At 39.6% G+C, this 19,167-nt stretch overlaps 2 protein-coding genes across 4 annotated transcripts; one reads left to right on the forward strand and one right to left on the reverse strand.

Moving 5' to 3' along the window:
- Nucleotides 1–938: 938 nt before the first annotated feature.
- On the reverse strand, nucleotides 939–2,844 carry uxt (ubiquitously-expressed, prefoldin-like chaperone). Of its 2 annotated transcripts, none has more exons than XM_014134561.2 (7): nucleotides 2,765–2,844; nucleotides 2,474–2,630; nucleotides 2,283–2,364; nucleotides 1,893–1,960; nucleotides 1,696–1,803; nucleotides 1,412–1,475; nucleotides 939–1,237 (listed from the first exon to the last, which is right to left on the reverse strand). In XM_014134561.2, exons 2-7 carry the CDS (start codon nucleotides 2,593–2,595, stop codon nucleotides 1,175–1,177), a joined length of 507 nt encoding a protein of 168 aa, XP_013990036.2. In that variant the 5' UTR covers nucleotides 2,596–2,630; nucleotides 2,765–2,844; the 3' UTR covers nucleotides 939–1,174. The 2 variants fall into 2 exon arrangements, with proteins under 2 accessions (XP_013990036.2, NP_001266031.1); NM_001279102.1 differs by having other exon boundaries at nucleotides 2,202–2,364; nucleotides 2,765–2,806.
- Nucleotides 2,845–15,361: 12,517 nt separating this feature from the next.
- zgc:86609 (TMCO1/EMC3 family protein) lies at nucleotides 15,362–19,043 on the forward strand. Of its 2 annotated transcripts, none has more exons than XM_014134586.2 (9): nucleotides 15,362–15,488; nucleotides 15,837–16,020; nucleotides 16,148–16,205; nucleotides 16,290–16,383; nucleotides 16,532–16,636; nucleotides 16,844–16,925; nucleotides 17,399–17,478; nucleotides 17,740–17,822; nucleotides 18,091–19,043. In XM_014134586.2, exons 2-9 carry the CDS (start codon nucleotides 15,872–15,874, stop codon nucleotides 18,217–18,219), a joined length of 780 nt encoding a protein of 259 aa, XP_013990061.1. In that variant the 5' UTR covers nucleotides 15,362–15,488; nucleotides 15,837–15,871; the 3' UTR covers nucleotides 18,220–19,043. The 2 variants fall into 2 exon arrangements, with proteins under 2 accessions (XP_013990061.1, XP_013990062.1); XM_014134587.2 differs by having other exon boundaries at nucleotides 15,435–15,735.
- The last annotated feature ends 124 nt before the right edge of the window (nucleotides 19,044–19,167 follow it).

Consider the following 19,167-nt stretch of genomic DNA (forward strand, 5'->3'; position numbering starts at 1 on the left):
AAATGTATTAAGAAAGTGGGCTAAATATCTTAGCAGCATGAATCTTTCTTGTTCCACATCAAACTAACACCGTTTCGGGCACATGATCATGCATGTGTCCCTTTTAAGCAATATGTACCCAGAAAAAATATATCTATTTTGAGAGTCAGGTCTTAACATCCAGTTGCCATGGAAACTGTTTCTGGTGTGATGGGGTATCAGTCAAACAGAGATCCGATGAAATTACTTCAAAAAAATACAATTAATTGTGAGTATTCCTAATTTTATGGTCACAAAAGACTTCGGAATAAAAAAAAGAGAACAATTTATTTCCCTTATATAATTTATTAATGCGAGTGCATGGTAACTTGTCCAAAGGGCCAGAATTAAATGAGCGGTTTTGTAAAGCGATGGTGACTTGATGGCTTCAAAAGTCATAATTTAACAAGTGATAGTTTAAAAATACAGAACTACAAAAATAAATTAAGTGAAAAAGTGGATATGGTTCCTGTGGATTTGGTTCCTGTTGCCGTATAAGTCAAGAGACCAATGTCTCTGATACTGGGAAGTATTAACATTGAACAGGAAAATCCAGTTTCTCAGCATGAGAAACTAATATAGAGTACTCTGAACGTTCCCTTCACAACAGCACTTCACCATGCTATTTGAAGATGAAAGTGCTGGTGGCTTTGAAGAGGTGACATTTATGCGAGATACCATACGAAGATCAGACATGCATGTTCATCCGCAAGCTTTATTTTCTTCAATATTTAATTGCGTTATTGATGATGACTTCAGGCATTGAAAAGAGAGGTCAGGATACCAAAAATGTGAATATATTTTAAGATATTATTGGAAAGAGTTGTAGGAATATAGTTTGTCAACATAAGGTTTACTTGATCTAGTACAATACAATGCAGAAAAAAATGCATCAAACATAAGCAAGCCACTGAAACTGGTTTACAAATTTTGAAACTTCTTTCCCCATTTTATTTTATACAGAATTACAGTTTTAAAGCAACTTCTAAACAGTACAACCTGTTCAGATGCAAAGTTTGTATCAAAGGTTTGGTTTACACACCATTTATATTGCTTCAGATAAACCAAAGAGCAATGGAAATAATACAGCCTTATCACTATTATGAACGTGATAGAAAACGGATAACTAAAGGTCAGAACAGAAGCACTACTGCAGCTAAAGAGCTTCTCTCGTCCTTTTCTCTGGAACATCCGTAAGACTTTGAAGCTCTCTTAATCCCTGTTAGTTAGAAAAACATTTACATCATTAAAAAAAAGAATCTCCCATTACATTTAGTTGTGAAATATTTCCCACATTGTGTAATATTGTACCATGCTCATAATACCATCATAATAGTTTGCAAGTAGTAAATACCATTGTGCGAGCAGGAATACCATCTTTTCAATCACTCACCTCCAACACCATGCGAATGTTGGCTTTGATTTTAGCTGAGTCTTTGGTCAACACTTCAGTGTGTCTGGAAAAAGAAATAGAAATGAATGAATCCTTATAAATTGTAAGGTTTATCCAAGATTTGAGAGCTTGAAACATGGGCCTAAATACAATGCTGTATCACAGTAATGTAATAACAAAACACATGTGCCCTCTAGAGGCAATCATTTTGACAGATGTTTACAAAATACTGTACTAATGACTTATGTGTGTGTGTTTTAATGGATATTGCTGGTGCTACTCACGCTGTAAGCTGATTTGTCTTTTTCTCAATGAACTTCAGAGCTTCTGAGTGCGTTAACTCAACAAAAAAGCCATATCCAACAGCAACAAAGATTTTTGAGGAGTCCTCCCTGAAACAAAACAACTCAGTCAAGGCCTCAATCAAATCACAATAAAAATAAAGTAATATGGACAATTTTCAATAAGCCTAATCACTTACACATGTGCTTGGACGTAGAAATTACAGCCAAGATCTATCTCTGTTTTGAGTCCCTTCGTCTCAGATTCCTACGAAGACAATTTGTTAGTACGAACAAATATAAAAATGTATGCACTCACTACTGTAAGTCGCTCTGGATAAGAGCATCTGCTTAAATTACCAGCATGTAAATGTTCTAAATAACTGAGGAAAAGCACAACAAAACAACACATTTTATTATACAACATTTCTGTTATACAATATGTATATGCCACAACATAGCTACATTAATATACATGTATAGAAAATGTAGAAATATTGATGGCCCACTGTTTGATGGTCACATCTATTCATCATGGTGTTGGCCCATAGATATCCAATGTAAGTTGGTGCCATGGTGGTAACTTATACCTTTAGGCTTTCAATGGTATTTTTCAGTTGTAGATATTGTGCGATTTTTTCATACACTCCATCTCTTTGCTCCAATACCCTCCTGTCAGAACATAAAAAATAAATAGAAATTGTGCACATGCGCGAAAATGCTGCGCACATCTGAGTTAGCGAATAAAATGACACTAGTCTAAGGAAAATAGACTACTTACTCCAAATCTCGTTTCAACACATCGCTAATAAACGTTTCATACTGCAAGACCTTTTCGTCAATGCTGGGTTTTCCAGCATGTGCCATTATGAGTCGTGAAAGCAATAAGTTGTTGACGGTCATTCGTTTTCGAAAACGAGGCAACTTGATTCTGAATCCTGAAAACAAAATGTTCCAAAGATATTAACCATATGATGTAGTTAACTCTGCATTCGCCTTATTATTGTTAGCTAGCTGACTATCTATGTTTAATAACAACATAGTCCACAATTTTGTTGTAGCTTTGGCTTACCTATCTCAACAGCACAAAACAACTGCAGCTGTCTTATGTAACCACTGTCTAGCTAGCATGTATGAATAACTAAGTACTTCCGGGGTCACGGATTTTTGGAATTATTCAGAATAAGAGTTGTCTTGTATGCTTTGTAAATGAATAATTAGGGTGAACATTTGAACAGTTATCGATATATTTTGTGCTAGTTATCATACAAATAATCATTAGAAGTTTTTCTATTAGATATTATGTGATTTTTGGAGAAAAAAATTCAAGCCTAAATGGTCAACAATGTTTTTTGTGTGTCTACTAATATAATTTATTGCGCCGTACACAATTTTCTGTACGTTGTGTCACAGTAAAATCTGGTCAATTCTACTCAGGCGCACTTCTAGTTTCCAAATCCATAGAGTTTACATCAAGAAGAGCTTCACTGCTCATTCTGCGGACTTTAAAGAGTGGCCCATCAGCTTAAATCCAATATGGTTTTCATGTTGAACATACATATTGCACCGTACGCAATTCTATATATGTTTTGTCACAGTAAAAGCGGGTCCATTGTACTTAGGAGCACTTCTAGTTTCCTAATCCACAGAGTTTACACTCAGTCATTCTACAGGCAAACAATATGTTTATTCAAAAAGACAAGAGAGATGCAATTTGATTAAAAAAAGCGTACTTTATTCATAACAAATATCACAGAGAAGTTAATCAACTACTTTTTGTGAAATTGATCATCAACAGTATAACAGAAATTTGAAACGATATGCAAGATCCTCTTCATCTCATGGGTAGAGTCAGTCCACCGGGCGCAAACTGGCTGAGTCAACATTTTTTCCAAATCATTTTAAGCAAAAAATCTATGCAATGATTGGGGTTCCACTAACCTATAGCAACATGATCTTACTAGCATACTGCCTCAAAAAATATATTTTATTTGTCTAGCCAAAACATTTGACCGATGCACTTTTGGCACCTAAAATGTGTAAAGTCTGTAGCCTTCTCATCATTAGGATAATGTAGGTCATTATCAGGTACAGTGGCTTCAGAAAGTATTCACACCCCTTTACTTTTTCCACATTTTGTTGTTACAAAGTGGGATTAAAATGGATTAATTGTCATTTTTTTCAATGATCTACACAAATACTCTGTAATGTCAACATGAAAGAAAAATGCTAACATTTGTAAAAAAAAATATGAAAAATAGAACACTAATATACTGCTCAAAAAAATAAAGGGAACACATAAACAACACATCCTAGATCTGAATGAAATAAATAATCTTATTAAATACTTTTTTCTTTACATAGTTGAATGTGCTGACAAGAAAATCACACAAAAATAATCAATGGAAATCCAATTTATCAACCCATGGAGGTCTGGATTTGGAGTCACACTCAAAATTCAAGTGGAAAACCACACTACAGGCTGATCCAACTTTGATGTAATGTCCTTAAAACAAGTCAAAATGAGGCTCAGTAGTGTGTGTGGCCTCCACGTGCCTGTATGACCTCCCTAGTCAGGCTACCTCTGGCGAGCACATGGAGGGTTGTGCGGCCCCCCAAATAAATGCCACCCCACACCATGACTGACCCACCGCCAAACCGGTCATGCTGGAGGATGTTGCAGGCAGCAGAACGTTCTCCACGGCGTCTCCAGACTCTGTCACGTCTGTCACGTGCTCAGTGTGAACCTGCTTTCATCTGTGAAGAGGACAGGGCGCCAGTGGCGAATTTGCCAATCTTGGTGTTCTCTAGCAAATGCCAAACGTCCTGCACGGTGTTGGGCTGTAAGCACAACCCCCACCTGTGGACGTCGGGCCCTCATACCACCCTCTGGAGTCTGTTTCTGACCGTTTGAGCAGACACATGCACATTTGTGGCCTGCTGGAGGTCATTTTGCAGGGCTCTGGCAGTGCTTCTCCTGCTCCTCCTTGCACAAAGGCGGAGGTAGCGGTCCTGCTGCTGGGTTGTTGCCCTCCCACGGCCTCCTCCACATCTCCTGATGTACTGGCCTGTCTCCTGGTAGCACCTCCATGCTCTGGACACTACGCTGACAGACACAGCAAACCTTCTTGCCACAGCTCGCATTGATGTGCCATCCTGGATGAGCTGCACTACCTGAGCCACTTGTGTGGGTTGTAGACTCCGTCTCATGCTACCACTAGAGTGAAAGCACCGCCAGCATTCAAAAGTGACCAAAACATCAGCCAGGAAGCATAGGAACTGAGAAGTGGTCTGTGGTCCCCACCTGCAGAACCACTCCTTTATTGGGGGTGTCTTGCTAATTGCCTATAATTTCCACCTGTTGTCTATTCCATTTGTACAACAGCATGTGAAATTTATTGTCAATCAGTGTTGCTTCCTAAGTGGACAGTTTGATTTCACAGAAGTGTGATTGACTTGGAGTTACATTGTGTTGTTTAAGTGTTCCCATAATTTTTTGAGCAGTGTATATATCTTGATAAGTACTCAACCCCCAGAGTCAATACATGTTAGAATCACATTTGGCAGCGATTACAGCTGTGAGTCTTTCTGGGTAAGTCTCTAAGAGCTTTACACACCTGGATTGTGCAACATTTGCTCATTATTCTTTTCAAAATTCTTCAAGCTCTGTCAAATTGGTTGTTGATCATTGCTGGACAACCATTTTCAGATCTTGTCATAGATTTTCAAGCAGATTTAAGTCAAACTGTAACTCGGCCACTCAGGAACAGATTTGGGCTTGTGTTTTAGGTTATTGTCTTGCTGAAAGGTAAATTCATCTCCCAGTGTCTGGTAGAAAGCAGACTGAACAAGGTTTTCCTCTAGGATTTTACCTGTGTTTAGCTCCATTATGTTTATTTTTTATCTTGAAAAACTCACCGGTCCTTAATGATTACAAGCATACCTACAATATGATGCAGCCAACACTATAAATGAAAATTTGGAGAGTGGTATTCAGTAATGTGTTTTATTGGATTTGCCCCAAACATAACACTTTGTATTCAGGCCAAAAAGTTGCAGTCTTTTTTGTTGCAAATAGGATGCATGTGTTGGAATATTGTTTGTTCTGCACATGCTTTCTTCTCTGTCAATTAGGTTAATATTGTGGAGTAACCACTATGTTGTTGATCCATCCTCCGTTTTCTCCTATCACAGCCATTAAACTCTGTAACTGTTTTAAAGTCCCCATTGGACTCATGGTGAAATCCCTGAGCAGTTTCCTTCCTCTCCGGCAACTGAGTTAGGAAGGACGCCTGTATCTTTGTAGTGACTGGGTGTATTGATACACCATCCAAAGTGTAATTTAAAACTTCCCCATGCTCAAAGGGATATTCAATTTCGGCTTTTTCTTTGTTTTTACCCAACTACTAATAGGTTCCCTTCTTTGTGAGGCATTGGAAAACCTTCCTGGCCTTTGTGGTTGAATCTGTGTTTGAAATCCTCTTCTTGACTGAGGGACCTTACAGATAATTGTATGTGTGGGGTACAGATATGGGGTCGTCATTCAAAAATCATGTTAAACAATATTATTGCACAGATAGTGAGTCCATGCAACGAATTATATGATTGTATGGTAAGCCTAAATAAGTTCATGAGTAAAAATTTGCTTAACAAGTCATATAACAAGTCATATAATACGTTTTTACTCCTGAACGTATTTAGGCTTGCCATAGCAAAGGGGTCGAATTCATATTGACTCAAGACATTTCAGCTTTTCATTTTTAATTAATTTGTATACATTTCGAAAGGCATAATTCCACTTTGACTTTATGTGGTATTGTGTGTAGGTCAGTGACAAAACATCTCAATTGAATCTATTTTAAATTCAGGCTGTAACACACCAAAATGTGGAAAAAGTCAAGGGGTGTGAATACTTTCTGAAGGCACTGTATGCCAGTCAGTTAACACTCCATCTACTGATCACATTATTTCCATTGTTTCTCTTAAGCAGTTAGCTTCTCACCTAATCACATGCTAATAGTCGGAATTTGTCACCTCCATTATAGGGCAAGACAATAGTGAAAGTCTGTTATAGAATGGCATTTTATTTTACACTGGAAGCAAACAAGCTAAAATAGTTATTTTATTGTTTTGTAAATAAAATATTGTCCTAAATTAGTCAGTGGGCAGAGAGTTAAAGCGACAGTACAGAAGTCCAGACTGGATCCAAAGCTGTGTTCGAATGCCCATACTAACATACTGTAGCATAACATACTGTAGCATAACATAGCATAATGAATGACTAGCTAGACATTTTACGACTTCATTAACAATGTCCACTGAGAACGCACAATGACTATACCACTTAGCTAAGCTAAGAATGACGTGAATAATCAAGTCAATAGGTTGCGTTCGTAAATTCACTCTGGCTATCTACTCCGATTTCAGCTTTTGGCATACTAACTATATCCATACAATGACCAATAAGCATACTACATACTCAATTTACGTCGCAAATAGTATGGTTAGTATAAGTATTCGAACACAGCTAGTTTTTCCTGTAAAGTGCTATATTTGTACCATATAGTGGCCCCATGCAAACCTATTTGACCACAGTAGAAGTCTAGCAATACTTCCTGTGACCTAGCTTTTTGTTCAAACTCATCTATTTTATAATCTACGGACTCTAGTATGTAGACTGGACCCTGGTTTCATGGACACACAATCGATTGTTTTTCCTGTACAGTGCTATATTTGTGTCCAGACACCCCACATTAAGCTGTTTGACTACAGTAAAAGTCCAGCAACACTTGCAATGATCTATATTTTTGTCCAACTCATCTGTTTTGTACAGATAAAAGCATACTCCATTTCAGCTGATGAGCAGAGACTCTCCCCTGGGTGTAAACTCTGTGATTTTACATACTTGGGTTGCGTTCTAAACACTTAAAAGACACACCTATCCCCTCAGTCCTCAAATTAAGAGGGCACTTCTAATGACTTATTATGTGTTATGTGAATTAAGTTATCAATGTTCTTAAACCGAACTTCAATTAAACTACTCAGTCTACCCCACCAGAGTGTGTAAGATTCTGGTTGAATGAAGCAGATGGATAGCCAGCCTAAAAGGGTCAAAACGCTTATTTATGAGAGCTCTGAAAATCCTTAAAATGTACAAAGCCATTTATATTAACACACACAAACGCACCAGTAGAGAACTCCACCCAGCTTTAGGCGGCTGTATTTTTCCACAGTACCCAGACCACCTGTCTCCTTATCTTTTGCCAACCTAACTGTTCCCAGGCCGTTGTTTCTCTCCCTAACTTAAGGAGGCCTCTTCTCCTGTTCCTTTCTCAAGGTCGTCTTATCAACTCTGCCCAGCTCATTTTGAAGTGGTACCAGTGTCTTACTCACACACAGTATTGGAATATCGTTTTTAACCCATTATTATTGCCTTATTTCGAATACATTTCAACAGGTTATAAGGTTTCTGAGTGAAATCATTTAGTCAAACCTTTAATCATATAATTTCCATTACATTATGACATCTAACGATTACACTTGCATGGCAAGGGGTGAGGGAGGAAGGAATGATTTTTAAATGGGCCGTCCTTGCCTGGAAATTCGTCACTCGTTCATCCCTTGACAATTGTGTTTTCAGCCACCGGTAGCTTGGGGGTGCTTTATATGCGCTACAGTCAATTATGATTGCATGTTTACTTATTAACTACACAATTATTAATATATGCCTACTGTATGATAGCTAGCAAATTAATTAGCTTACTTATGTTAGCCTGTCTAGTTGGAACTTACTTTTACGAGACGTGTTTGTGCATTAGTAGCACAATTTCTAACTTATTTACATTCGTGAATTGAATTATGGGGCGTTTCAGGCCCCGAAGTGAACATAATTGTACACTCGCAAACTCCATTAAAAACGAGGGCTTGGGGTTTACGTTGCAAACTTCCCTTGCTTGGTTAATCATTTGGAATGAAAATGAATGGGGAAAGAAAGAATAGGGTTTTTGGAATAAACACCGGAAATAAGGTCTGAGGTTAACACAGGCTTAGGAGATCTTATAAGTGTTGTTCTATAAGATAATAGCAGTCAGTTAACATGGCCTGTGTGAAAAATAAAGTGTTGTGTTTTTTTCTTACCTTCATTATTCAAAATTCACAAAAATGTAGGTTAGCTGATGAAGATTATCTCATAGAACAAAACGTATAAGATATTCTAAACCTGTGTTGCTGTGTTCGCCACAGACCTTATTTTACGGCGTTTATCCAAAACCCCTACAAAAATGCCCTTAATTTCCCCCATAGTCTCTGTCTAATAAACCATGGCAGAGTTAGTGCCTACAAAAAAAAAACGCCATTATTATTTCTCTTTGTATAGTGGCTTGCTTTCCTATTTTGTTGTTACAACCTGGAATTAAAATTGATTTTTGGGGGGTTTGTATCATTTGATTTACACAACATTCCTACCACTTTGAAGATGCAAAATATGTTTTTATTGTGAAACTGTCACGTCCTGGCCAGTATATAAGGTTAATTGTTTTGTAGTTTGGTCAGGGCGTGGCAGGGGGGTATTTGTTTTATGTGGTTCGGGGTGGTGTGTTTGTGTAAAGGGTGTTTGATTTAGTATTTCCGGGTTTTGGTTTATGTTTAGTTAATTCTATGGTTAGTCTAGGTTGTGTGTTTCTATGTTTGGTTGATTGGGGTTGGGACTCTCAGTTGAAGGCAGGTGTTGTCTATCTGCCTTTGATTGAGAGTCCCATATATTAGGGTGTGTTTGTATGTGTGATTTGTGGGTGATTGTTCTGTGTTTCGCCTTGTGCCTTACCAGACTGTTTTTGTTGATCGTTCGTGTTTTGTACGTTCATTTTGAAGATAATTAAAAATCAAGATGAGCATTCACGTACCTGCTGCGTTTTGGTCCTCATTCACCGACAACACCTGTGACAGAAACAAACAAGAAATAAGACAAAAAAACTGAAAACTTGAGCGTGCATAACTATTCACCCCCAAAGTCAATACTTTGTAGAGCCACCTTTTGCAGCAATTACAGCTGCAAGTCTCTTGAGGTATATCTCTACAAGTTTGGCACACCTAGCCACTGGGATTTTTGCCCATTCTTCAAGGCAAAACTGCTCCAGCTCCTTCAAGTTGGATGGGTTCCGCTGGTGTACAGCAATCTTTAAGTCGTACCACAGATTCTCAATTGGATTGAGGTCTGGGCTTTGACTAGGCCATTCCAAGACATTTAAATGTTTCCCCTTAAACCACTCGAGTGTTGCTTTAGCAGTATGCTTACAGTCATTGGCCTGCTGGAAGGTGAACATCCGTCAAAGTCTGAAATTTCTGAAAGACCGAAACAGGTTTCCCTCAAGAGTTTCCCTGTATTTAGCGCCATCCATCATTCTGTCAATTCTGATGTGCCATCACAGCAGCAAGATTTGTGACCTTTTGCCACAAGAAAAGGGCAACCAGTGAAGAACAAACACCATTGTAAATACAACCCATATTTATGTTGATTTATTTTCATTTCTTTACCTTAACTGTTTGCACATCGTTACAACACTGTATATAGACAGAATATTACATTTGACATGTCTCTATTATTTTGGAACTTGTGAGTGTAATATTTACTGTTAACTTTGTTTCTTTCACTTTTGTTTATCCATTTCAGTTGCTTTGGCAATGTAAACACGTTTCCCATGCCAATAAAGCCCTTGAATTGAATTGAGAGCGAGAGGCCCAACTCAGCGGAAAATCTCCCTCCAGCAGGTTGAGTTTTTACGCACACAAAGCAGGGAGTTTTTGTACGGAGTTCAATGAGAGTGTTGAATTTGGTGAACAAAAACATTTATGGCTTATTTGCTATGTGAGGTTTATTTAATCGAATAGACGTTTCGTAATGCTTAAGTTGTTAAGAGTGTACTGATATAAGTAGGACACGTGACATCCGGCATCTTTGAGAAAAAACACTTTTTATCGGAGTTGTCTGGAGATGGATATGCACATTCATGGCATGAGGCTAGTAGCATAGCATCACTCTCAATTTAATACATAAGGGATAATCAAAGAGGGGCTATACGTTCTATGGAAAATGAAAGTGGTGGAACTAACCTTCCACGGAGTTGTATTATTTTCCTGAGTATGCATAACCCCGATTTGATTATCCATTTTATACCATGGCTATAATTTGGCCACATTTGCTGATAGAAATGTGTTAAACATCCACTGAAGTAGCTAGCAAGTTTACTAGATAGCTACAGTTGTTGTCTTGGTAACGAAACAAAATTGCTAGTTTAGCTAACCAAAACATCACTCCTAGTTTGCTTTTATGAAAATCGAATTCAACAGTGCCAATAAGGTTTTCAATTCGACTTTTGGTTTCAAATGCAGTTCAAAAAAGATGTGGGAATGAACTATAGCCATTGAATTCTACTGTGCTGATATACTGTGTGTTATAGGGAAATAATACACGTTCTAGAATTCCCTTAAAGCCAATCAGAAACAAGTATTCAACAATGCCAAGGTATAAAGGCAGTTGAGGTCAACAACCCTCATCATACACTGCTCAAAAAAATAAAGGGAACACTTAAACAACACATTCTAGATCTGAATGAAAGTAATAATCTTATTAAATACTTTTTCTTTACATAGTTGAATGTGCTGACAACAAAATCACAAAAATAATCAATGGAAATCCAATTTATCAACCCATGGAGGTCTGGATTTGGAGTCACACTCAAAATCAAAGTGGAAAACCACACTACAGGCTGAACCAACTTTGATGTAATGTCCTTAAAACAAGTCAAAATGAGGCTCAGTAGTGTGTGTGTGGCCTCCACGTGCCTGTATGACCTCCCTAATGGCAGTCAGGCTACCTCTGGCGAGCACATGGAGGGCTGTGCGGCCCCCCAAAGAAATGCCACCCCACACCATGACTGACCCACCGCCAAACCGGTCATGCTGGAGGATGTTGCAGGCAGCAGAACGTTCTCCACAGCGTCTCCAGACTCTGTCACGTCTGTCACGTGCTCAGTGTGAACCTGCTTTCATCTGTGAAGAACACAGGGCGCCAGTGGCGAATTTGCCAATCTTGGTGTTCTCTGGCAAATGCCAAACGTCCTGCACGGTGTTGGGCTGTAAGCACAACCCCCACCTGTGGACGTTGGGCCCTCATAGAGTCTGTTTCTGACCGTTTGAGCAGACACATGCACATTTGTGGCCTGCTGGAGGTCATTTTGCAGGGCTCTGGCAGTGCTTCTCCTGCTCCTCCTTGCACAAAGGTGGAGGTAGCGGTCCTGCTGCTGGGTTGTTGCTCTCCCACGGCCTCCTCCACGTCTCCTGATGTACTGGCCTGTCTCCTGGTAGCGCCTCCATGCTCTGGACACTACGTTGACAGACACAGCAAACCTTCTTGCCATAGCTCGCATTGATGTGCCATCTTGGATGAGCTGCACTACCTGAGCCACTTGTGTGGGTTGTAGACTCCGTCTCATGCTACCACTAGAGTGAAAGCACCGCCAGCATTCAAAAGTGACCAAAACATCAGCCAGGAAGCATAGGAACTGAGAAGTGGTCTGTGGTCCCCACCTGCAGAACCACTGCTTTATTGGGGGTGTCTTGCTACTTGCCTATAATTTCCACCTGTTGTCTATTCCATTTGCACAACAGCATGTGAAATGTATTGTCAATCAGTGTTGCTTCCTAAGTGGACAGTTTGATTTCACAGAAGTGTGATTGACTTGGAGTTACATTGTTGTTTAAATCATGGCCTCCAAACCCTCAAGCTGCATACTGGACCCTATTCCAACTAAACTACTGAAAGAGCTGCTTCCTGTGCTTGGCCCTCCTATGTTGAACATAATAAACGGCTCTCTATCCACCGGATGTGTACCAAGCTCACTAAAAGTGGCAGTAATAAAGCCTCTCTTGAAAAAGCCGAATCTTGATCCAGAAATTATTAAAAACTTTCGGCCTATATCGAATCTTCCATTCCTCTCAAAAATTTTAGAAAAAGCTGTTGCACAGCAACTCACTGCCTTCCTGAAGACAAACAATGTATACGAAACGCTTCAGTCTGGTTTTAGACCCCATCATAGCACTGAGACTGCACTTGTGAAGGTGGTAAATGACCTTTTAATGACGTCAGACCGAGGCTCTGCATCTGTCCTCGTGCTCCTAGATCTTAGTGCCGCTTTTGATACCATTGATCACCACATTCTTTTGGAGAGATTGGAAACCCAAATTGGTCTACATGGACAAGTTCTGGCCTGGTTTAGATCTTATCTGTCGGAAAGATATCAGTTTGTCTCTGTGAATGGTTTGTCCTCTGACAAATCAATTGTAAATTTCGGTGTTCCTCAAGGTTCCGTTTTAGGACCACTATTGTTTTCACTATATATTTTACCTCTTGGGGATGTCATTCGAAAACATAATGTTAAATTTCACTGCTATGCGGACGACACACAGCTGTACATTTCAATGAAACATGGTGAAGCCCCAAAATTGCCCTCGCTAGAAGCCTGTGTTTCAGACATAAAGAAGTGGATGGCTGCAAACTTTCTACTTTTAAACTCGGACAAAACAGAGATGCTTGTTCTAGGTCCCAAGAAACAAAGAGATCTTCTGTTGAATCTGACAATTAATCTGGATGGTTGTACAGTCGTCTCAAATAAAACTGTGAAGGACCTCGGCGTTACTCTGGACCCTGATCTCTCTGTTGAAGAACATATCAAGACTGTTTCAAGGACAGCTTTTTTCCATCTACGTAACATTGCAAAAATCAGAAATTTTCTGTCCAAAAATTACGCAGAAAAATTATTCCATGCTTTTGTTACTTCTAGGCTGGACTACTGCAATGCTCTACTTTCCGGCTACCCAGATAAAGCACTAAATAAACTTCAGTTAGTGCTAAATACGGCTGCTAGAATCCTGACTAGAACCAAAAAATGTGATCATATTACTCCAGTGCTAGCCTCCCTACACTGGCTTCCTGTTAAGGCAAGGGCTGATTTCAAGGTTTTACTGCTAACCTACAAAGCATTACATGGGCTTGCTCCTACCTATCTTTCCGATTTGGTCCTGCCGTACATACCTACACGTACGCTACGGTCACAAGACGCAGGCCTCCTAATTGTCCCTAGAATTTCTAAGCAAACGGCTGGAGGTAGGGCTTTCTCCTATAGAGCTCCATTTTTATGGAATGGTCTGCCTACCAATGTGAGAGACGCAGACTCAGTCTCAACCTTTAAGTCTTTACTGAAGACTTATCTCTTCAGTAGGTCCTATGATTAAGTATAGTCTGGCCCAGGAGTGTGAAGGTGAACGGAAAGGCTGGAGCAACGAACCGCCCTTGCTGTCTCTGCCTTGCCGGTTCCCCTCTTTCCACTGGGATTCTCTGCCTCTAACCCTTTTACAGGGGCTGAGTCACTGGCTTACTGGTGTTCTTCCATGCCGTCCATGGGAGGGGTGCGTCACTTGAGTGGGTTGAGTCACTGACGTGGTCTTCCTGTCTGGGTTGGCGCCCCCCCTTGGGTTGTGCCATGGCGGAGATCGTTGTGGGCTATACTCGGCCTTGTCTTAGGACGGTAAGTTGGTGGTTGGAGACATCCCTCTAGTGGTGTGGGGGCTGTGCTTTGGCAAAGTGGGTGGGGTTATATCCTGCCTGTTTGGCCCTGTCCGGGGTATCATCGGATGGGGCCACAGTGTCTTCTGATCCCTCCTGTCTCAGCCTCCAGTATTTATGCTGCAGTAGTTTATGTGTCGGGGGCTAGGGTCAGTCTGTTACATCTGGAGTATTTCTCTTGTCTTATCCGGTGTCCTGTGTGAATTTAAATATGCTCTCTCTAATTCTCTCTTTCTGTCTTTCTCTCGGAGGACCTGAGCCCTAGGACCATGCCTCAGGACTACCTGGTATGATGACTCCTTGCTGTCCCCAGTCCACCTGGCCGTGCTGCTGCTCCAGTTTCAACTGTTCTGCCTGCGGCTATGGAACCCTGACCTGTTCACCGGACGTGCTTGTTGCACCCTCGACAACTACTATGATTATTATTATTTGACCATGCTGGTCATTTATGAACATTTTAACATCTTGACCATGTTCTGTTATAATATCCACCCTGCACAGCCAGAAGAGGACTGGCCACCCCTCATAGCCTGGTTCCTCTCTAGGTTTCTTCCTAGGTTTTTGGCCTTTTCTAGGGAGTTTTTCCTAGGGAGTTTTTCCTAGCCACCGTGCTTCTTTCACATGCTTTGCTTGCTGTTTGGGGTTTTAGGCTGGGTTTCTGTACAGCACTTTGAGATATCAGCTGATGTACGAAGGGCTATATAAAAATAGATTTGATTTGTTCCCTTTATTTTTTTGAGCAGTGTATATTTCAAAAAGGATTACAGTAATGAGATGTTTCCACCAATCCAAAGAAAGTATAAGCGGGAGCTAGAAAGCCCAACATACCGCTATGTGGACAACGACTCTCCCATTGCTAAGGGCGTAGAGACATGAATCTTGTCAGTATTTCCATAATCTTTTACTTCAACGGGGTAGGGACGTCTCAAGGATCCCTAATAGCACGCATCGTATTTCGACAGCTGAAACTACATTAATTAAATCATTAATTGGTTGAACTAAAATTAATTATTGATTATTTAAATGTGGATGCTTTCTATTTTCACAAAATACATAATATCGTTCCGTATAATGACCGTATTTGATCATACGTCAGGGGTCAAAGCGTTATGGAGTTCAAAGGTTAGAAGAAAGAGTGTTCGCTTCTCTGATGGTCGGAGAATTGGACTTAAAAAAGGTATAAACGCGTTATTTGAGCTTATCATTCAATTAATATATTCATGTATGTGAAAAATACGGTTGCTGTTTGGATGGCTACACTCACTCCTTTCAATAATATGTGGTTGGAGACGGTCTGGTCTCATTCAATTATTTAAGGAAACCTATTTGGGTAGCATGCTACATGCGAACTAGCAGCTAGCTAAGTTAAGTTACAGGAAGCCCCCTAGGGCCGTCGTGTCAACTGAAGATCCGAGCCAAAGATAGTAAGCAACGCTTACAGACAGCCTATTTGTCTAGTGACTTGAGCAGCTCACAATCTATTAGGGTAACGTTATTTGTTCAACTGTCTTTTTTTCCTTCACAGAATAGTCCTGTAGGTAAGCTAACCAGTTAAAAAACATGGCTGAGTTGCTTCTGGATTCAAGTATCCGAATATGGGTGGTTTTACCAATTGTATTGATTACATTTTGCGTTGGAATTATCCGTCACTATGTTACCCAACTCCTGCAAAGTGACAAAAAAGTTGATCTGGAACAGGTGTCAGACAGGTGAGTTAACTGACTGAAATACTGTTTTCCCACGGTATGAGAAACTTTAGGCAAACTGTTGTAATTATGATTACTAAATATGTAAGCTTATTGCTTACTATAACCTTAAATGGACTTTTTTTTGCAGCCAAGTTCTTCTGCGTAGCCGCATATTAAGAGAAAATGGAAAATATATCCCTAAACAAGTAAGATTTGCGTAATATTTTTTTATGTTCTGAAATGTTCTATTCCTAGTGTGTTAGAGAATAAATGTATATATTTTTTTGTAGTCATTTAACATGCGAAAGCAATATTTCAATGATGCGGAAACTGGGTTCTTCAAGAAGGTCAAGCGAAAGGTGACTCCCAAAAACCCAATGACTGGTGAGTCAATCTAACTATTTGTGTTCTTTCCATTCTTATAAATGAGATTAGCAACACATTTTCTCACTCTGAGATGCATTAAACTGTGGTAACAATTTTTTTTACCGCTGTGCTAGACACAATTATTCAACAACTCTTCCTTTTTCAGATACCAGCATGCTGACTGACATGATGAAGGGAAATCTGACCAATGTGCTTCCCATGATTGTGATTGGAGGATGGATCAACTGGGCATTCTCTGGCTTTGTCATCAGTAAGTTCAGCTTGTTAGGGACATTGACTGCCCTGCATAACCTCATGTTAGATGTTGAACTTGCAAAATTGGTCAAATAATTAGATAGGAAATAATGCCTACATAATATACAGTATCCTGAATTGTTTGCAATATAATTACACCACAGCCACTTACTATTGTATTGAAGTGGTATTGAACACTGTTAATAATAGTTTTACTCCACAGCTAAGGTTCCCTTTCCTCTGACATTGAGATTCAAACCAATGCTGCAGCGTGGAATTGAACTGCTGTCTCTTGATGCATCCTGGTACAGTATTCCATTCATTCTGTTGTTTTCAACCAGCCTTTTAATTACACCAGCAAAGCAAAAATATAAACATACTTTGGGTAATTCAAGGGTAATGGAATTACGCAGAAAATGTATACCTAACAAAAACCTTTGAAGTTTAACAAACCATAGAACGGAACTCTATGCTAACTTCGAACAATTTCCACTGAACATTTTACAAAAACACATTTACAGGAAGAATTGTGCAGATACAAAGTTTGGCAACAGAATACAACTGAGGGAGATTTTACTGTAATTCTGGTACCAAACTTAGCATCAGCACAGTTAATTTTTTTTTTACTGTGTAAATTGTTAATGAATCATTTTGCAGAGTTGTACAGTAGGAATTATCCAATTGCTTTCTTGTCAAGACAATCTTTAGGATGTGATTCAGGATATTCTTATGTTGAGGATGTGATTCAGTATATTATTTTGTTTGTAATTGTTTGTAGGGTGAGCTCAGCCTCTTGGTATTTCCTTAATGTTTTTGGACTGAGGAGTATGTACAGCCTCATTCTTGGACAGGACAATGGTAAGCTGATAATGCCAAGTCTTTGCCATTTTCATAGTGTATATGTTTAATAAGAATGCAGAAAGACTTGGTACCTTGGTGTTAATGTAGAAAACATGTTGGAACATCTCGTTTTAGAACTCTGTTAACAGAATGCTGTATCTACCTCGTGAATGCATTTCAGAGTTGTTCACTGTACTTGTCCCAGTTGCAACCCAACTGAGGTACGATGTGGCGGGCACATTTTCGTATTACATGATGACTGTTGGTCTTGTGTTCCAGCTGCTGATCAGTCGAGGATCATGCAGGATCAGATGACTGGCGCTGCCATGGCCATGCCGCCTGATCCTAACAAGGCCTTCAAGGTGAGAAACAAGCAGCCTTGATGTCAGTCTCTCAGTATTAGCTAGCTGTACTTCGGCGATCACCGTCAATCATTAAGCTTAAATGTCGAATCTCGCTAATATACTTTCATCTAAAGTCATGAGGATATATATGGTTTTGTTCTATCCTGGGGCAGTTAGTTATTGTGTAATGATGTTGGACTTAAATCAAAGACATAGGGGTTGTTGGAGCCAGTTTTCCTACTAGTAGGGGTTTTCTTTTTTACGCCTGTCTCCCATGTTCTTTCAGAGTGAATGGGAGGCGTTGGAGATTGTGGAGCACAAATGGGCCCTGGAGAACGTTGAGGAGGAGCTGATGTCTCGAGACCTGAACTTTTGTGGAATCTTCAGTCAAGAGATAAAAGCCACAATGTTCTAATGAGGTTATTGACTTAACTGCTGCTGTAGAGCCAGCCAGTTTCTGTGATACAGTGTATCATCATGGTTCTCTGAGGCAGTTGTAAAAAAAAAAAAGTCTTAAATATGATTGTGATACCTAAACAGTATATTTTTGGCTCAAGGCAATAAAAAAACAATAGAAAGGCAAACATATTTAACCTCTGACATTAATTTAATGACAACTAATGCCTATTTGTTTCGTTGTGTGAAAATACTGTAAGTTGAATGTAAATTATGCATGTTCTCAGCTTAGTTTTATTGTTGCCTTGCTAATTTTTCACTGTTACGCCTTACTGTTAATTGATTTCATTCTGCATTCATATAACAGCGCATCACACAGATGTATTATTTGTAGAAAATAGTTTGGTTGTGTTGATTAATTTCAGACATGCTTCTCCTCTGAACATTTCTGAATCAGCTTGTTCTCTTTGTGTGTGTGTGAACCAAGGCCTCATCTCTGATATTGTCTGCATTGCTTGTGTTTGTTTTTAAGTTCTAAGGTTCTTAGTAGTAAAAAAAAGGATAATTTCTTCAGCTGTTCTGTGCCCTCGGGGTCTCTTTCAGAGGTGCACTGGTGTTACCTGATTAGCTCCCAGTACCATTTAAGCGTTTTTAAAACAGAAAATCTTGCCTAAACATCCGCTTCGGCTGTACTGTAAAATTGAATGAGATGTAGCCTGTCCATTGGAGCTGATGTTTTTGTATCTGTGCCAGAAGTGGTGATATGGGGAGACGAGGATGTATTGGATCTATACCATCTGCTTGGCTGTGGAGATTTAGAAATAAATGATCTGCAGATCTGAAGGCTTGTAATGTGTTTCATCAATCACGTGGAATGCCTGATCTCCGTGTAGAAAAAGCAATGCGTAGCATGTACAGTACATCTGAAGACTGCATAATTAGATGTTTAGCCATGTCATCCTGAGGC

Source organism: Salmo salar, chromosome ssa13 (genome assembly GCF_905237065.1).
Source record: "Salmo salar chromosome ssa13, Ssal_v3.1, whole genome shotgun sequence".
Taxonomy (NCBI): Eukaryota; Metazoa; Chordata; class Actinopteri; order Salmoniformes; family Salmonidae; genus Salmo; species Salmo salar.